Consider the following 18,606-nt stretch of genomic DNA (forward strand, 5'->3'; position numbering starts at 1 on the left):
TATAAATCAAAAAAATATCTTGACAAGAAAACCGAATTTTTAATTTTGTAAGTTTAAGTATAAGATATTTAACATCAAACCAAAACATTTGGGTATATATGCATTCAAAAAAAAGATGTTTAATCGATTCCTCTTCTAATTCACAAAAAGTGCACGTAGATTCCATGTGTCTAAAAACGGTGAAACTTTATAGTTTATCGCCTGCACCTTTAAGATGACGGTGTACCTCGTGCTAGAATGACATCACCATGGCGGAAGCGCGTGCACCTTGCAACAGCCACAATCCTGAAAAAGAGAGGACAGGAAAGAAGTCATCCTTTATAACTTTCAACACGAGCAATTATTTTTAAACATCTTTTGATGAACCATCAGTGACTGGAGATTAACGCCGCTGATGTTGACTCTCTGGGGCAGTGACTGAAGTCCAGATCAGATGTTGACAGAAGAGTTCATTCACTGAGTGCTGGACTAAAGCTAATAGACGAGCTTTACTGACTGCAGACGGAGGAACAGAGACATGGCTCATTTTCATTTGCACTCTCTAGATGTCCAGAGCTTCCGAGAAAGGTCATGAGAATACTTCAGTGCGTTTATAAATCACGGATTTTAAAAATGGGCAATGTGTCGAATAAAGTCAGAAAAGTAACGCTTGTAGTCGACTAAAGGTCGTTTCTGGTTGTTGTTTACGAGGCGGTTCAGGAGGACCAGACACAGCTCAGGCTGAGCATTCATGGAGAATACTTTTATAAAGTGTTAGCTGTTGTGTTAGCCTCTGAAATGCCGTTGGTGGTTTCTACTGCACGGTGACGTTAGCGTTGGCGGACAAAGTTGGCCGTTTGAAGTACTGACGTGTCCTCTGGCTGAAGCTGGACGGACACGCCTGTCGCAGTTTCTGCCCCGCATCAACGCCACGTCAAAATGTCTAGAGCGGGACGACGGTTTAAAGCTTTGCATGCCAATAACGGACAGGCGCTGGCCGGATGCGACCCCCGGAGAGGGAGGCGCGTGCGCGTGCTGCTGCTGCTGTGCCTGTGCGGCGCGCTGTCGCTGGCCATGATTTTGGCGCTGTACCTTTCAGCAGAGCCCAGCGGGTCACTACTACCCCATCCTGCAGATCTCATCAAGGACAGGGTGAGCATCAAGACATCTCAGACACCTACACGAATAATCTAAAAGAGGAGGGTTTCAGTCTCGTTGCAATGTGTGCTTATCGTCCCAATAAAATGCTTAATTATTTTAGTCACGAATTGTATTATTATTCCGTTATGTTTTTAACTTCATTCAGCACATTTCACCTAGCCCGCTTAATGTCCCCATCACCTCTGTTTGGAAACTCATGATTGACCCAAGACTAAAAGTTGAGAATTGTAATCATCAACATGCTTTACTTTAGTGTGTACTTTCAGTTTAATATTATTGTTATTATTGAATAAACTTTACATTTAAAAGGTGTTTATTGAAAATAAAACTGATATCAAATAAAACATTAATATTAAATGAAAACAAAAGCAACTTACTACAATTAACTTAGTAACTCTATTGACATTTTTTATATTTATTTTCCTCTTTCTGTTATTTTGCACTGTTGCGGTTTCCTATTTGTGTTATTACATATTTCAAATAAATACTAATTTGAAGTGTTTGGTAAACACAAACATGTAATACACACTGAAATACAAGTGTTTTTAATCATCTAATGTTGAATTTGGTTTACAAAAACAGAAATGGACTGAAATAAGTTAAATCTTATATATGAAATATTATTTCACACAAACTATAAAATCACATCAAAGAATGTAGGAGATATTTACACTCTGTATCAGGAAAAAAGCAAACGAGGATGGATTATATCATGCTTTAATATCACCCAAATAGCATAAAATAAGTAAACTGCATTAGGGATGCTCCGATCAGGATATTTGCAGCTGATACTCAGGCCCGGATTAAGAATTCAGAGGCCCCTGGACACAATGTCTTGTAGATCCCCTACCTGACCGCACCCCTATAGAAAAAAATAAGATTAATGTAATATTTTTCAAATAAAATTTAGCTAGAATGTATTTTTTAAATAAATGATTTACAGTACATATAGTACTAGTCTACAAAAATGTTAAATTTTACTTTGAAAAAAATACTAATAAAACTAGTAAAATTAATGAATTTTAATATACTTGTTAAAAAGTCACAGAAGCAGTACTTAAAATGTATATTTAAGGGTATTTTTAATATATAATTGTGCAAACTTATAATGCATATGATTTGGATATCACACCTCTCCAGTCCAGTTTTATGAATCTGAGTCTTCTATAATACACATACATTTTAATAATTCTTACTTGTCTTTCTTGTGATGAAGAGTAGGCAAAATTCAATCCAGGTTCCTGATCGATCTCGTCAAAACATGCAAGAAAACAAACAAAACACAAGTTGTCATGTGCTTTACGAGCTACGCCACTTATATGGCTGTTGATTGCGCTCTTTATTTATGTTGACTCTGTCAATCAAACGGTGAAGGGCGGGAATCACTTAACGAGCTTATTCCAACAAGGTGCGCTATTTGCACTTAGCCTAAATAGACTCCAAAAGCGGCCTTTTCTCGCCTCGCAAGGACCCCAAGTGCACACAGACCCCTGGGCCTGTGCCCATAATGCCCATTGGTTAATCTGCCCCTGATTCCTTGTCATGGTGATCGGCCGATACAGAGTACCAATTCTAATGCTTCAAGCTTTATAATGCATTAAGCACATTTTCCCTCTAAGTATGAAACTTAGAAAAGATTTCGCCTTATCTAAGAGAATAATTTAAGGATGCTGCACATAATACCTTAAACACATCTCTTATAACCATTTAGATATGAACCTGTCACGGTCAGAAGCAGCTTTACAGAAAATAATTCATCCATTTATTTTACTTCAACTTAGTCCCTATTTATCAGGGGTCGCCATTGCGGAATGAACCGTCACAGAAAATAATATAACAGCGATATAAGAATTGGTATAAAAAATACAAACAAAGCTATTTGGGAACATTGCAAATGATGGAAGAAGAATTCAACATGTCTCAATCAAGAAAAAGTTTAGAGCATACATTTGATGCATAAGAACAGGGGTCTCAAACTCGCGGCCCGCGGGCCATTTGCGGCCCTCAGTGCAATATTTTGTGGCCCGTGCCGACCGCTGTACACTGACAGAATCAGCGGAGCGGGGAGAGAGAGCGCTCCCCGCTCCGCTGATTCTATCCGTACACATCGGTCACTGGCATTCCCCGCCCGCCGTGTTGTCGCGCGCGCGTTCTGATCAGCTGTGTTGTCGCGCGCGTACTCAAGAGCGATGTTATCGCGCGCCTACTGAAGGGCGGGACCGAGGGTGTGTCGCGTCGCGGGGGCACTTTTGATCGTTTTGGAAGGGCACTTTCTATGCAAGACTAAAAAAGGCATGTGCTCTGCACAGGTTGAGCCCTATGTGTGCACGTGCCTGCCCTGCATCTTATATCATAGGTAGATACAGACTGGTACAGACTGATGTGACTGGAGTGGGGTGGGGGTGTTTTATTTATACATATATACGCCTTTTTTTAGGTGAGGGAATGGAAGTTTTGAGTGAGTTTCCCCACTTTTTTCCCTAGGACTTCAATAAGTCAAAGTACAGGTCTAGACTTAATGATGATCATCTTCAAGCCATACTGAGGGTCTCAACTGCTTCCGCTCTAAAGCCAAATGTGGTTCAGATTTGTGAGAAGAAGCGCTGTCAAGTCTCTGGCAGCAAGAAGTAGGCAAAAGATGCCATGTTCAGAAGAACTGTTCATAATCTTCACTGTTCATAATCTTCACTCAATGTTCTATTAATGTTCAGGACACTTCATGTTCAGAAGAAATAATTAAAACTGTTAATAATGACATTTGAGGACTTTTTTTTGTGAAATCCCTTATGCGGCCCAGACTCACCCAGACTTTGCCTCCTGCGGCCCCCAGGTAAATTGAGTTTGAGACCCCTGCATAAGAAGTTAAAATGCACACCTATAAATTTATTACTACCTTACTAAAACTTCTACTATAAACTTCTACACTTCCAGGAGAGGTCATAAGGCAGGATGAGACACTAGAAAGGGGCGATCGCTCCTCTCGCCTCACAGCAACTCAAATCACTGGAAATACAATGGCTGCACCTGCACCAATAGACTGTATAAACAGATTGCACCACATATATTTTAGTAGTGATGTGAGCTCATAGATCGCTTACTCCTACACACATTATTTACCTCCTGTTGAGGCTGCTGTGGGCTATGTATAATAGACGAGAATGCCTGTGCATATTCCTCTGCTTTTAAACTCCTAAACCAGGGATGCCCAACCCTGTTCCTGGAGATCAACCTTCCTGCTGAGTTTAGCTCCTACCCTGATCAAACACACCTGAACCAATTAATTAGGACCTGAATACCACTTGATGATTACAGGCAGGTGTGTTTCAAATGGGTTTTCAGAGGGCCGGACATTCTTTTAAACCATAATAAATATGTTCATATTTTCACCTCTGTCTTTTTCAATCTGCAGCTCTCTCATAAGCCAAATAAATACTCTGTGGCACAAGCCAAGAAACTGGCAGGACAGGTGGATGGGCATCGGCTTTGGGAGACTCACTTGCGGCCCCTGCTAATTGAACGAGTGCCTGGGACAACAGGCAGTCAGATCATACGGCAGGTAATGAATCTGGTTTTTCACTGCTACTTTCTAAACATCTCCAGTCTTAGCGTGAATGAACATTGTTTTCCTGTATTACACTATACAGCTATGGAAAAAAAACAATTGAAAATTTTCTCAGGATTTCCTGTATTTATTAGGTTTGGGTTTTTGAGAATATTTAATTATTCCTGCAAATATTGCTTTCTTAACTCATCTGACTTTAAGTTATTGTTATTGTGCTGTTTAAAAATATTTAATATAATTAATATAAATATCTAATGACGCTTGTTTTGTTCTTTTATGGACAGTGTTTTTGTTTTAAATTTGTAAGAAATTTCAAGTTCTTTACGGAATATAATAAACAGAAATAGGTGCTATGTTTATATTATTAATTAGACAAAACAATACCAATGTTTCAACTTCAGAACTGTGCAGAATTCAATAATCAATACTTGGTTGAATAACTTGTGTGTTTCAATAAAAAGAGAATCATCACGTGAAAATGTTTGATTTTCTGAAAATAAAACCTTAATGTAAAATGGAAGTTGCTGCAGCTTTTATTACAGTATGATAAGGTATTTCCAACTGAAAAATCAATATTAAGGTTTTTATTTTTGCACGTCTTTCACTAGCAGCAAACTAACTTTCGGTAGGGTGTGGCAAAGCATATTTCATCCAGGTCATCAAACTGACGTCATCTATAAGCACTGCTTTTCCAGTGCTTTTCTAGAAGCAAGTGGTCAGATTATGATTAAAGATTACCAAGATTTTTTTTTTTCTCCAGTGGATTAACTTGCAGGCATTAAGAGATTATTTTAAGACTGACAATCTTAATGAAAAGGCTATAACTTTGTTTAAAATTCTAAATGGTAGCATAAATAAACATTCTTTTTATTCTGTCAAAACCACCATAGCCTCGTTGCAAACCCAGCCCCATGGGAGTTAGGGCATTGTCTTACCGTGCACCCAAATTTGGAATGCTCTTCCCAGTTCCATCAAACATTAGGAATGCTGGTTCCTTAAACTGTTTTGAAAAGCTACTTAAAACTCATCTTTTTAGGGCTTTTTAAAACAATTTTTGATATTCTTACTGCTTTTTACTGTATTTTTTGTTGTTTTACTGTGCTTTTGTTGTTTTTTATTGTCTTGTAAGCGCTTTGGATCTTAGAAAAGCGCGTTATAAATAACATTTATTATTATTATTATTATTAGTCATATCTCTTTATATGCAAATGAGATGCTGCTCTCCTGCCCCTCTCTGAGGTTGTTTTAACCTGCCAATTCATGCTTGAGGCACTAAACCAGCACACCACACACAGCGTTCAAACAAACCTTAAGCTTCGGCTTACTTTGTCTGAATGACTGACATGAAGAAGAGTTTGAAGCTATTTCCCCATTATCATGACAAAATGTGAAGTCACTTGGTCTCCACGCTCATAATCCTCGCATGTAATTGATCATTGCTTGACATTGCAGCCCACCATTATTAATGTAAAACATATTTAAACAAATGTCTGTACATATCAAAAGTGACCCTGTTGCATTTACCAAATGCTCAGCTGCAGTTTCTGTGGTTAGTGTGTGAAACCAACAACACCACGCCAAGCTCTGCGCATGAAGGATGTAAGAATGAACTCAAACTGACATTTGCTAACTGTAACCAAACATAACACGAATAAAATTTAAAGATGTACTTGCGTCTTTCAGACAAATTGTAGGTACAGCTACATCTAATTTTGATGCGAGTCCAGCTTTGTCAATCCAATCTCATAAAATAGTCTGATGAAAAATGGGTTGGACACACAAACACCTTTTTGCCCACTATTTCTGGAGCATTCCTTTCTTATATAAAACTAATTAATTTAGGCAATATTCAGTTCAATTAATCTTTTTTTGTATAGCACTTTTACAATGTAGATTGTGTCAAAGCAGCTTAACATAGAAGTTCTAGGAAATTTAAAACTGTGCCAATCCAGTTTTCATAGTTAATGTTCAGTTTATTCATTCATTCATTTTCTTGTCGGCTTAGTCCCTTTATTAATCCGGGGTTGCCACAAAGGAATGAACCGCCAACTTATCCAGCAAGTTTTTACGCAGCGGATGCCCTTCCAGCCGCAACCAATTTATGGGAAACATCCACACACTCCACACACACTCATACACTACGGACAATTTAGCCTACCCATTTCACCTGTACTGCATGTCGTTGGACTGTGAGGGAAACTGGAGCACCCGGAGGAAACCCATGCGAACGCAGGGAGAACATGCAAACTCCACACAGAAACGCCAACTGAGCTGAGGCTCGAACCAGCGACCCAGCAACCTTCTTGCTGTGAGGCGACAGCACTACCTACTGCACCACTGCTTCGCCAATGTTCAGTTTAGTGTGGTTTCATTTTCACTGCTGAAAGGCCAGACACTGAAGGGCAAATCCATCGATGCGCAGCCATGCAAACCAAGCACGGTTAGTGAACGATAGTGAAAAAAATAAACATCAAGAGAAACCAGGCTCAGTTGAGCATGACCATTTCTCCTCTGGCCAAACGTCCTGTGCAGAGCTTAAGTCTAGGTGCTGGAGAACACTGGACCTACATCGTGGAGAAACTGCATGTGTGTGTGAGTAGGTCACCAGCGTGTGTACAGGCTGGCCCTTCTGAATCAATGCAGAAACTTGTCTGTCACTGGGGTCTTTCTGGAGTCAGTCTCATGCTCTCCACTCCTCCATGACCACCACAGCATCTGCTCAGATGCAGGATTACTGAGACCTCGGGATAATGACAAACAGACTAACATAAGCGCAGATGCCGTTCAAATTATAGTCTCTATTGGGTGTCTCTTCTCTAAGTAATCTCTAAGTGTTCCTGGCTATGAATAATATAACCAACTCAACTCGGTAATATGTAACTAACTCGAAAGGCAATACTGTTAGCTGCTTTGCTATCTGTTTACAAATACATAGTCCATAGTTTGCTTGGAGGCAGGCACAAGAAAAAGTAGCTGATATAATGATGATTTTTATTTATATATGATTATTTCCTGAGCTGACAGACACAGCACAAACCCAAGAACACAAAACACACACACACACACACACACACACACACACACAAAAAGTATCTTGTGTCACTGATGTAAATTATCAAGTCAGTCCAGAGAAACCAAGGTTTTTCAAGTGGTCTCTTACTTGTGAGTTTTTAATAGCCGTATATGCAGATTTGCAGTAGCTGACTACCAATATACATGCAGTCAATTTAACTAATCTTCTCCAACCTCTCTCAACCACAGCATATCTTGTCTCAGCTGCGATCGCTGTCAGCTGGATGGACGCTAGAGGAGAATGACTTTGTTTCATCCACCCCTAAGGGTGATGTGACCTTCACCAATCTGCTGGCAGTTCTGGACCCCTCGGCTCCTCGCAGGCTCCTCTTAGCATGTCACCACGACTCCAAGATCATTCCAGCAGACCCCAAGAACTCCAAGCGGGTGTTTGTGGGTGCCAGTGACTCAGCCGTACCCTGTGCCATTATCTTAGAGCTGGCCTCCGCTCTGGACAAACAGCTTAAAGCTCTCAAACAGCAGGTAAGCAACTCTTTCCACACAATCATCAGGAACAAGATTATTTTCGGAAACATTTGAGGACATTCTGAAGAAGAATGAGCTGCATCTGCATATCTTTAAGTCAAATTAGGGACATTTTTTTAACCCTTTTTTTTTCTTTTTTTTTTAAACGTCAGAGTGGGTGCAAACATTGGAACTTAATTTTCTTCAAACTTCTGGTCTCATTCACTTCCATTTTGTTCATGCATTCATTTTCCTTCAGCTTAGTCCCTTATTTATCAGGGGTTGCAGCGGATGCCCTTCCAGCACAACCCAGTACTGGGAAAAAATCCACACACTCCCTCATTTACAATTTAGTTAATCCAGTTCACCTGTACCGCATATATTTGGACTGTGGGGAAAGCCGGAGCACCTGGAGGAAACCCAAACAGGGAGAACATGCAGACTCCACACAGAAAAGCCAACTTGCCCAGGGGGACTTAACCTAAAAACCAACAGCGATGTTACAGTCCAACTTTTGTTTTAACATAACTTAATTCTTTCATGAGTTATTTACAAGTTTCTGACCACTTATAAAAGGTGTTGCTCACAGTTTGTGAAGAGTGGGAAAAGAGGCTTGCGTTGACAATCCAACACAATGGGCAGCACATTGAAAACATTTTAGAAATGGTCAGAAACTTGTAAATAACTCATGAAAGAATAAAGTTGCATTAACACCATTGTTTTTCTTGTGAAATTCCCAATAAGTTTGATGTGACAAATGACCCTCTTCCTATTGAAAAAACTAAAGTTGGATCCAAGATGGCCGACTTCAAAATGTCCACCATGGTCACCACCCATCTTGAAAAGTTTGCCCCCTCACATATACTAATGTGCCACAAACAGGACGTTAATATCACCAACCATTCCCATTTTATTAAGGTGTATCCATATAAATGGCCCACCCTGTAGTTACTTTTTTAGGGAGTAACTCAATACTGTAAGGCCTTACTTTTAAAAGTAACTTTCCCCAACACTGCTAATAATTAAATAATTAACATTCAATGTTGGCACGTTCACCAGATTTTTCCTACCATGCACAATATACTGTCCAGCATTCACATCTGAAGAAAACAGAACACCGTAACAAAAACTCTTTGCTCACATGGACATGTATTTCATTTAAATGTGAAATGTTTAATGATTCTCCTTATTATAAATCACTGATTCTATTTACTATCCTGCAAAGATGTCTTGGATTATTAAGGTTAACGATGGATTGATTTGTTTTAATGGCAATCGATCATGGGAATGCATAGCAGTTGACATCCCTTTCCACAATTCATCACAGTTAATCCATTTGCGTTTCTCTGCAGAGGTCTGCGGTGACGCTGCAGCTGGTGTTTTTTGATGGAGAGGAGGCGTTTGAGGAATGGACAGACACAGACTCTCTCTATGGCTCTCGTCATCTGGCTGAACTGATGTCTCGTACTCCTCACCCTGCTGGATCCACCAAAAGTTCTCTTTTACAGGCAGTGGTGAGTATTCATGTGTGCTGGAATCAGTCGAAACCCCAAAACATAATTCTTTTTTAATGTGTACATTAGTCTACATACAGTTGAATGCACTTCCACTGTGTGCTTCATTTGATGTTATGTGCACCAGATCGATTTATCTTTGTACAGTGTTGGCAGATTTTATTGCCTTTAAATATATACATATCTTAATGCTCTTACACAAGAAGTCATCAACAAGGGTATCAATTATGTTTTTTTTTTGGTTTCCTCTTTTTTGGTAGCATGTTGTTCTTGTTTCATCCCCTCTAAGTCTTTTCAGACTGTGAAAAAACATATTGGTTCAGTGTTGACAACTTGTATTCAAACTAATTTCCTTTGTCCAAGCACACTTGGAAACACATTTATGAGCTGTAATCTGATATGCATTCTTAATGCTGCGTTCACACCAGACTCGGCACGCGCGTCAAGCGCGAGTGATTTCCATGTTAAGTCAATGCAAACGCGCGAATAGACATCCTGCGGTGCGATACGCGCGAATGGCGCGGCGCGAATGATGCAAATTTCTGGATGCACCTCTGAAAGAATGTAGTGGACTCAGACACGACCCTAAACGTATCGACGCTGTTTTTCAGTCTTCATAAAGCACATAAACACTGTTATTTTCTTCATAAAATCCATGTTAGCCATTTAGCTATGAAGCTAGAGTCTTCGGGCAGACAGAAGCCCTGCCCATCACGCGAATCCGCGTCTGTTCTGATGTGAATTTGACACGCGAATGAAGCGGGGTTTGACGCGCGTATGAAGCGAGAAACCTCAAATGTTGACGCGGCTATTTACGTGCGAATAGCACGATTTATCCGCGCGTTCCGCGTCTGGTGTGAACACAGCTTAAGGCATTAAGATTTGCTTAAACACATTGATAGAAAAATCATATAATAGCAAGGCATCAGCTTTATATATAAATACATGATTGCAATGGCGATTTGAACATGAAATTATAAATATTTTAAAGAAATAATTATTTTATAGTTCTTCCATTACCGTTTCATTTGTTGTTTTACTGTTTCAAGAGTTCACACTTAGCTGATGATTTATAAAAGCTTGTTTGGCATGCTGTCCCGGGAGAGAGCCCCGAGCTCAAGGACTCCTCGAGTCCGGGGCTTCCTCCCTTTTGGCAGAGCAAGAGGGGAGCCTGAGCTCGGTGTATCTCAGAACTCCCCTGCTGCGGTAGCTAAGGGAACACGAAGGTTAGATAAATGCTTGGTTGTTATGCATGTTGAATGTCTTTGGATGGTGGGAGGAAACCGGAGAACCCGGGGAAAACCCACGCGGACACGGGGAGAACATACAAACCCCTCACGGAAACACCAGGGGACACTGTGGGACCAGGGCTGGTAGTGTTCTTGCTGTGGGGCTCACAGTGCTAACCACTGGGCCGCCGTGTTGCCCAGTCAGAGGTAAAGGAGGAGAAGAGGGGAGGAGTGGGGTTTCTTCCAAATGAAGATAAAATGGAATGAAAACTGGGGTTGTTTATAGTAGCTTAGGGCTCATATGATTGGAAGATACTGATTAGCAAATGCGAGACTGGCAGTGATAAATCATAAGCACATAATCCTCTCGAAATTAGTTTATGAATAAACTTCATTTAATAGTAATTTTGCAGTAGCATGCACAGTGGTAACTTCATCACCTTTGTTACAAAACATACACATAAAATTTACTTGTTATTAGTAAGATTACAGTAATATGTACTTTTTTTTTTACTATAATAGTTACTATAAATTTAGAAACTTTTCATTTTCCAGGACCTGTTAGTTCTTTTGGACCTGCTGGGTGCCCCAGAACCACTGATTGTCAATCATTTTGATAATACAGCAAGGTGGTTTGACCGACTGATCGCTGCAGGTATGCATTTAAAAGAACTCTGATTCTCTTTTGTCTACAAACACTACAACTGTAGTGATCAAACCTTCTGTCTGACTTTCAGAGAAGAGACTCCACAAACAGGGTTTGCTGACGTCTCACCCATCAGAACAGAGTTACTTCAGGAAGGATTTTTATCTTGGTCCAGTGCAGGATGACCACATTCCATTCTTAAACAGAGGTGCGCAAACAATCATTGCTATGGTGTCACTTAAATAAAAAAAGTTCAAATGTTCAGAATAATAAATCCTTGATGTAACTTAATATAATTTTGACACATTTCCAAACAGTATAATGATGTCATTAGCTTGGAACTAAACTCATTTTGAACCAATGAGTTTAAATCTCTGTCGTTTGAATTGTCTTGTGAATTTCACGTGGATGCAGTTGACCCTTGAGCAAATGAATCAAAATGTCATTTAAACAACTAAAATGTTCTGTTAAATGATGCAGCTCAAAACTAAAAACAACTTTAGTAACATTTATTGTTTGTAACAAATGGGCAAGAAAAAAAGACTGATTTGAGAACTGGCATTAGCATGGTTTTTGTTAACTAAGTTTAAGCACCAATCATTATAGATGTTAAAGTGTTAAATTCGACCAAAAATAACAGATTTGTTTAATTACTAATCCTTGTATTGTTCCAATCCCCTGAGATTTGCGTTCATTTTCACAAATCGAGATCTTTTAGATTAAAACTGAGAGCTCCCTCATTCTCCATAAGCCCCTTTTACACAGTAATTCCCGGAATGACTTTACTGGTAAATTAAGATTAGATTAGATTCAACTTTATTGTCATTTCACATGCAAAGTACAATGCAACGAAATGCAGTTTAGGTCTAACCAGCAGTGCAATAGCAGCAAGTGCTGGATACAGGTATAAGTTATAAAGTGCAGTGATAGAAGAACTATGGTGATATTTACAGATGGATGTATTTTCAACATTATATACAGGTTGTATTAGCTATGAACAGAGATTTACAACAAATGAATATATGTAAATCTTTGTTCATAGCTAATACAATTCATAAATGCGCTGTTCACACAGGTGAGGACATTTCGGATTTTTTCTGAAAAAGACTATTCAAACATCGATTCCAAAATACCATTAAATTCTGACATCATTACCAAGAAATGACCTCTTAACGGCTGCGCTTGTATTTGATTAAATTACAAACTCTGTGGATGGATAAGTGTTGTGAACAACTTCGATGAAAACATGTAGAAAAACACTTTCGCATGTCGAAATGGACATAATATGTGTGTGTTGGCGCTCACCGGCTGCTTCAAGGGCACACGTGATAAGTCAAGCAACTGAAGGAAGCAGAGCTTGAAGGTAAACAAACAACGGCTTATCATAAGCATCTTATAGATAATTATTTACACAGTTGGCATTAAGAAGGAACATTGAAACATGATCTGACTAACAACTAGCAGCTAAATGTGTCTGGAAAAATATTGAAAGGCTTTTATCTTCATAAACAGCACTGATGTGAATGTGTCTCAGTGTTCTGATTGGCTAAAGTAGATGTCTCATGTCAGTGTGTTCTAGACATAAACACAGTCTTTCCGGCAATCTTCCTTCTGCTTTCACACAGTGCAGGATTCCGGCATATTACCGGTAATCTTACAACTTCTCTTTTTGGAAAATAGCTGGAACGAATTTACTGGTAATTGCCGGTAATTTTCCAGAAAGGTCTGTATGCCATGATGATAGTAAATAATATTGCACTAGATATTTATCATGACACTTCTATACAGCTTAAAAGTGACATTTAAAGGCTGAACTAGGTTAATTAGGTTAACTAGGCAGGTTAGGGTAATTAGGCAAGTTATTGTATAACGATGGTTTGTTTTGTAGACTATTGAGAAAAAAAAAAAAAGCTTTAAAGGGGCTAATAGTATTGACCCTAAAATGTTTTTTTTTATTTTTATTTAAAAACTGTTTTTATTCTTTTTGAAACAAAGCAAGTAAAACTTTCTCCAGAAGAACAAAACATTATCAGACATAATGTGAAAATGTCCTTGCTCTGTTAAGTATCATTTGAGAAATATTTAAAAAGAAAAACAAATCAAAGGGGGTTTAATAATTCTGACTTCAATTGTATCTGCAAATCGTTGTTTCAGCACTAGGGGTCCATTCTTCGTACATGGATTACTCAGTTAGCTGGATTTGGTTATTGACGATTTGACATGATCCAGGATTGTTTTGTTCTTGGTGTTGTCATAGCAACAGTTTTGTTAGCTTAAACTTGCTCGGGAGCAGGCCTATTTCATATAAACAGGATTAGATCAGGTCATTCAAGCAAAGGTAATACTGTAAGAATGTCAGCATTCGGTACATACTTAAAGTCGTAGTTATAAACACTTATGAAAATTGGAGAAAATAAAAATATAGTTATAGTAATGTAGTTTCAGTTTAAAGTTTAAAAATATAAAATAAAACTTCTAAACTGCACTGCAAAATAAAAGTACAAAGACTGTCACAGGGTGGTTCTCCCCAAGGGGTTCAAAGAGAACGTTTATTAATATGGACTTTTTAGATAAAAATGCGTACTATTTTAAGGTACCAGCTTTAGAACAATTTGTGTATAATAATAGACATGCACAATATTCAACAGTTTTTTTTTTTTTTTTTTTTTTAAAGGAATAATCATTTATGCAGTCATGCACGTGTTTTGACAGCTAATATGATGGTGAATTGATGCTTTGCAAAAGCTGCAGACACCTTTACCGATATTAAAATGCTTTTTATGATGCAAAATTAATGTATACAGCCAGTTATTCCTTACACCTTGCACAGATTAAGAAACTAGGCCTAGATGACTATAATAAAGAAAATCCGCTCTAAATGTAAAACCAAATAAATTGCTAAATACTCTTGACAGATGAAAGTGAGAAGCCTGCAGTCCAAAACAAAGGTGGAAAATTATTGCATATAATATTTAATACACCATTTACTACGAGTTGTATGTAATTTTGCTTCCATGGATAAATGAATATTAATCAGATGATGTCATCACGCTGCTGTGCAATCAGCCAATCATTGCATTGATCATGATTTCAAGGATAAATAGATCTGTCCTTCAAAACACACGCAGCAATCTCAGATCAGTTTATCCAGACATTTTAATATGATTTACAAACTTGTTTGAAGAACCAAATTAGCCAGAGATCAGTCATCAATCTTAGATCATTTAAGCAAGGTAAGAAGAATGTCTTTGATTTGAGAACTCTGTAAAAAACTCAGAATGCAGAAATTTCATGATACAAGTCCTTAAAACAGACAATGAGTCTATTTATTTTAATTTGAATAATACATCACAATATGTTGTAAAGCAAATGGATCTGACCAGATAAATTTGCTTCGTTTGTGCCCCCTTAACCAGGTGTCCCCGTGCTGCACTTGATCCCCACACCGTTCCCCGTGTTCTGGCACACACTGGATGATGTAGAGGAGAGGATGCACAGGCCCACAGTGGAAAACCTCACTAGAATCCTGGCCATCTTTGTGGCTGAGTACCTGAGCCTCTAAACATGCTGTAATGTTCATTCTACAGCAGACGTTTAGTCACATGACCACATGTTGAATGTAGCCACTGTAAATAATGATGATAATAATAGAGCCATACATCATAACTACCAAAGAGGCACACAGTGTAATGATGTGTTTATTTGGAGTGTGAATGGTACATGCTGATTACATTCATATATTTTTTCTGCTGAAAAGAGCCATATGTCATAATAGGACAAACACTCATGTTACGGCAGCTGTAAAAGGCCTAATCTCATCCTTAAAGAGACTGTTAGACCATCATTTTGTGCTTTGTTTGACTTCAGAGTCAAGTTGAAGTTTTCATTCAGTTCATTAATCATACTTTGTGAAGTATGTGCTGATAAACTACATTATAAATGCATTTGCATTGAAACTGCATTCAGGAAAGCCAGCGGTGCTGCACTTCACATGAAGGTCAGTACACGAGAGATTGAGAGATGCTTGTTTTAAGAATCTGTAAGAAGCATTACATGTGTTTTAAGAGAAATAGAGCTGATTTTGTACATTACTTAGTCAATGAGCTGTTACCACTTTAAACCAAAAGATCAAGTGAAGGGTCTGATGGAGATTCCTAATAAACTTAAGGAAACACTGAAAATGAGCCTCTTGAATTTAATCGTTCTAGAAAACACACTGATAATTGGCCCTTTGTTGAGTTACAGTGAATGAAACTGATACACATTACAAAAGTAACGACAGATCTTTTGTGTGTTGTGATGCATTTAAATTAAGTCATTTACTACAGGAGTTCCCATACTTTTCAGCCTGTGACCCCCAAAAATAACAATGACACTCATTTGTGACTCCCAATATTCTCCGAGGCGGTTATTGATATATTATCCTTGCACACATACCAACGGGCCCAAGTCTATTTATTGTTTAATTTTGTAGAACGCCACTCAGAAACCATCCCCCATGTTCAGTTGTGGCCTGTATTTATTTTTAATGTGCATGAGTGCCATAAAGGTGTCAGAAAGTTTAACCTGGTGCTATAAAATCAATGTGCTGCACCTGACACTATTGCTGTCTTTAATATAATATAATATTATATTATTATTAAACCACCCCAGGGGTCACAAAAACTATTTAAATGCTGGTGGCTTTTTATTTGCATGTTGTTTTAAATGTTTATTATTAACATGTTAACAATGTTACTATAAACTATTTTGTTCTTCAGTAGGTTATGGATAAATATGGTCATTTTCTAATAGTTTATTAAATCCACTTTGGGAACCACTGATTTAGTAGATGCTTTTTTCCAAAGCGACTTGCGATTGTGGAGACATTCAGCAATTCAACAAGAAAAATCGATACACATAAGAAGGGCTAATTATACAAAGGAACTGTTAGTGCTCAGAGAATTAAGCACTAAAGTGGGGTGGGGAGGGTGTTTGTTTGTTTGTTTGTTTTAGAGAGAGAAAAGTGTTTCTACAGGTGGTTTATCAATCCCACTCACTGCAAATTTGATTAAAACAGATTACCGGAAAGATTGGAGAGAATGTGAAACTGTGATGATTGGGTAAATTAGCCATTAGTCATCAGGAAAATGTCTGTAGCTAAAAATAGAACTTGCATGGATTATTATTTACGGTCAATAAAATAGATTTAAAAAATAGAGTACAGCATGCTTATAAACACCCATACCATGTGTCAAAGACAAGACATGCAGTTTTGGTGTTCCAAATACAAAAATATTACAAACTGATTTTACATAAATATAAAGCATATTCAATTATGGGTGAAATAGTGCCCCGTCCTCATTAAGGAAAGCTCCTAATGCTTATAGAAATGTAATTAAACAGCATACAATTAAATATATGTGAAATAGTTGAAATGTACAACTGTAGTACATCTTTTTTTTTTTTTTTTATTATTTGATTATTGAATACCCATTTTTTTGTCTTTGACCTACACTCACCGGCCACTTGACGCAAATTTCTAATCAGCCAATCACATGGCAGCAGCTCAGTGCATTTAGGCATGCAGACATGGTCAAGATGACCCACTGCAGTTCAAACTGAGAATCAGAATGGGGAAGAAAGGTGATTTAAGTGACTGAGTGTGGCATAGTTGTTGGTGCCAGACGGACTGGTATGAGTATTTTAGAAACTGCTGATCTACTGGGATTTTCACAAACAACCATCTCTAGGGTTTACAGAGAATGGTCTAAAAAAGAGAAAATATCCAGTGAGTGGCAGTTCTGTGGGTGCAAATGCCTTGTTGATGCCAGAGGAGAATGGCCAGACTGGTTCCTGCTAATAGAAAGGCAACAGTAACTCAAACAACCACTCAATGCAACCAAGGTATGCAGAAAAGCATCTCTGCACGCACAACACATCGAACCTTGAGGCGGATGGGCTACAGCAGCAGAAGAACACACCAGATTCCACTCATGTCAGCCAAGAACAGGAAAATGAGGCTACAATTCGCACAGGCTCACCAACAATGGACAATAGAAGATTGGAAAAATGTTGCCTGGTCTGATGAGTCTTGATTTCTGCTGCCACATTCAGATGGTAGGGTCAGAATTTGGTGTCAACAACACGAAAGCATGGATCCATCCTGCCTTGTATCAACGGTTCAGGCTGGTGGTGTAATGATGTGGGGGATATTTTCTTGGCTCACTTTGGGCCCATTAGTACCAATTGAGCATTGTCAACACCACAGCCTACCTGAATATTGTTGTTGATCATGTCCATCCCTTTATGACCACCGTGTATCCATCTTCTGATGACTACTTCCAGCAGGATAATGTGTCATAAAGCCAGAATCATCTCAGACTGGTTTCTTGAACATGACATTGAGTTCACTGAACTCAAATGGCCTCCACAATCACCAGATTTCAATCCAATAGAGCACCTTTGGGATGTGGTGGAACGGGAGATTTACATCATGGATGTGCAGCTGACAAATCTGCAGCAACTGCGTAATGCTATCATGTCAATATGGACCAAAATCTCTGAGTAATATTTCCAGTACCTTGTTGAATCTATGCCATAAAGGATTAAGGCAGTTCTGAAGGCAAAAGGGAGTCCAACCCAATTCTAGTAAGTTTACCTAATAAAGTGACCGGTCAGTGTAAAATGCCATTCACTGTGAATTGTGCTGGTGTTTCAGTTTTACTTACTGGAGCTCCAGAATGAACTTTCGGTGAAATTGTATTGTCATTTAGTAGGGTTGAATGATGCTGCAAAAATCTGACAGTGCAATATTTAGTTTTTCTGCTGTATAGCTCTATTTAGAAAAAATTCTTTCCTTATATTGATTAGGACTATTTGGTAGGGGAGCGACTCATGCATAAAATCATAGATAAATGGAATAGAGCAAAAGATGGAAATGAAATAAACAGTTCTTTTCTGGGGAGTCTAACAGTATTCAGAAATTGAATATTCAAA

At 38.5% G+C, this 18,606-nt stretch overlaps 1 protein-coding gene across 1 annotated transcript; it reads left to right on the forward strand.

The window, feature by feature from the left end:
• Positions 1-252: 252 nt before the first annotated feature.
• qpctla (glutaminyl-peptide cyclotransferase-like a) lies at positions 253-15,809 on the forward strand. The gene is made up of 7 exons (NM_001044953.1): positions 253-1,131; positions 4,550-4,696; positions 7,964-8,257; positions 9,592-9,753; positions 11,538-11,637; positions 11,720-11,836; positions 15,045-15,809. The coding sequence occupies exons 1-7, from the start codon at positions 919-921 to the stop codon at positions 15,188-15,190; spliced, it is 1,179 nt and encodes a 392-aa protein (NP_001038418.1). The 5' UTR covers positions 253-918; the 3' UTR covers positions 15,191-15,809.
• Positions 15,810-18,606: the final 2,797 nt, after the last annotated feature.

This window comes from Danio rerio, chromosome 18 (genome assembly GCF_049306965.1).
Source record: "Danio rerio strain Tuebingen ecotype United States chromosome 18, GRCz12tu, whole genome shotgun sequence".
NCBI classification, from domain to species: domain Eukaryota; kingdom Metazoa; phylum Chordata; class Actinopteri; order Cypriniformes; family Danionidae; genus Danio; species Danio rerio.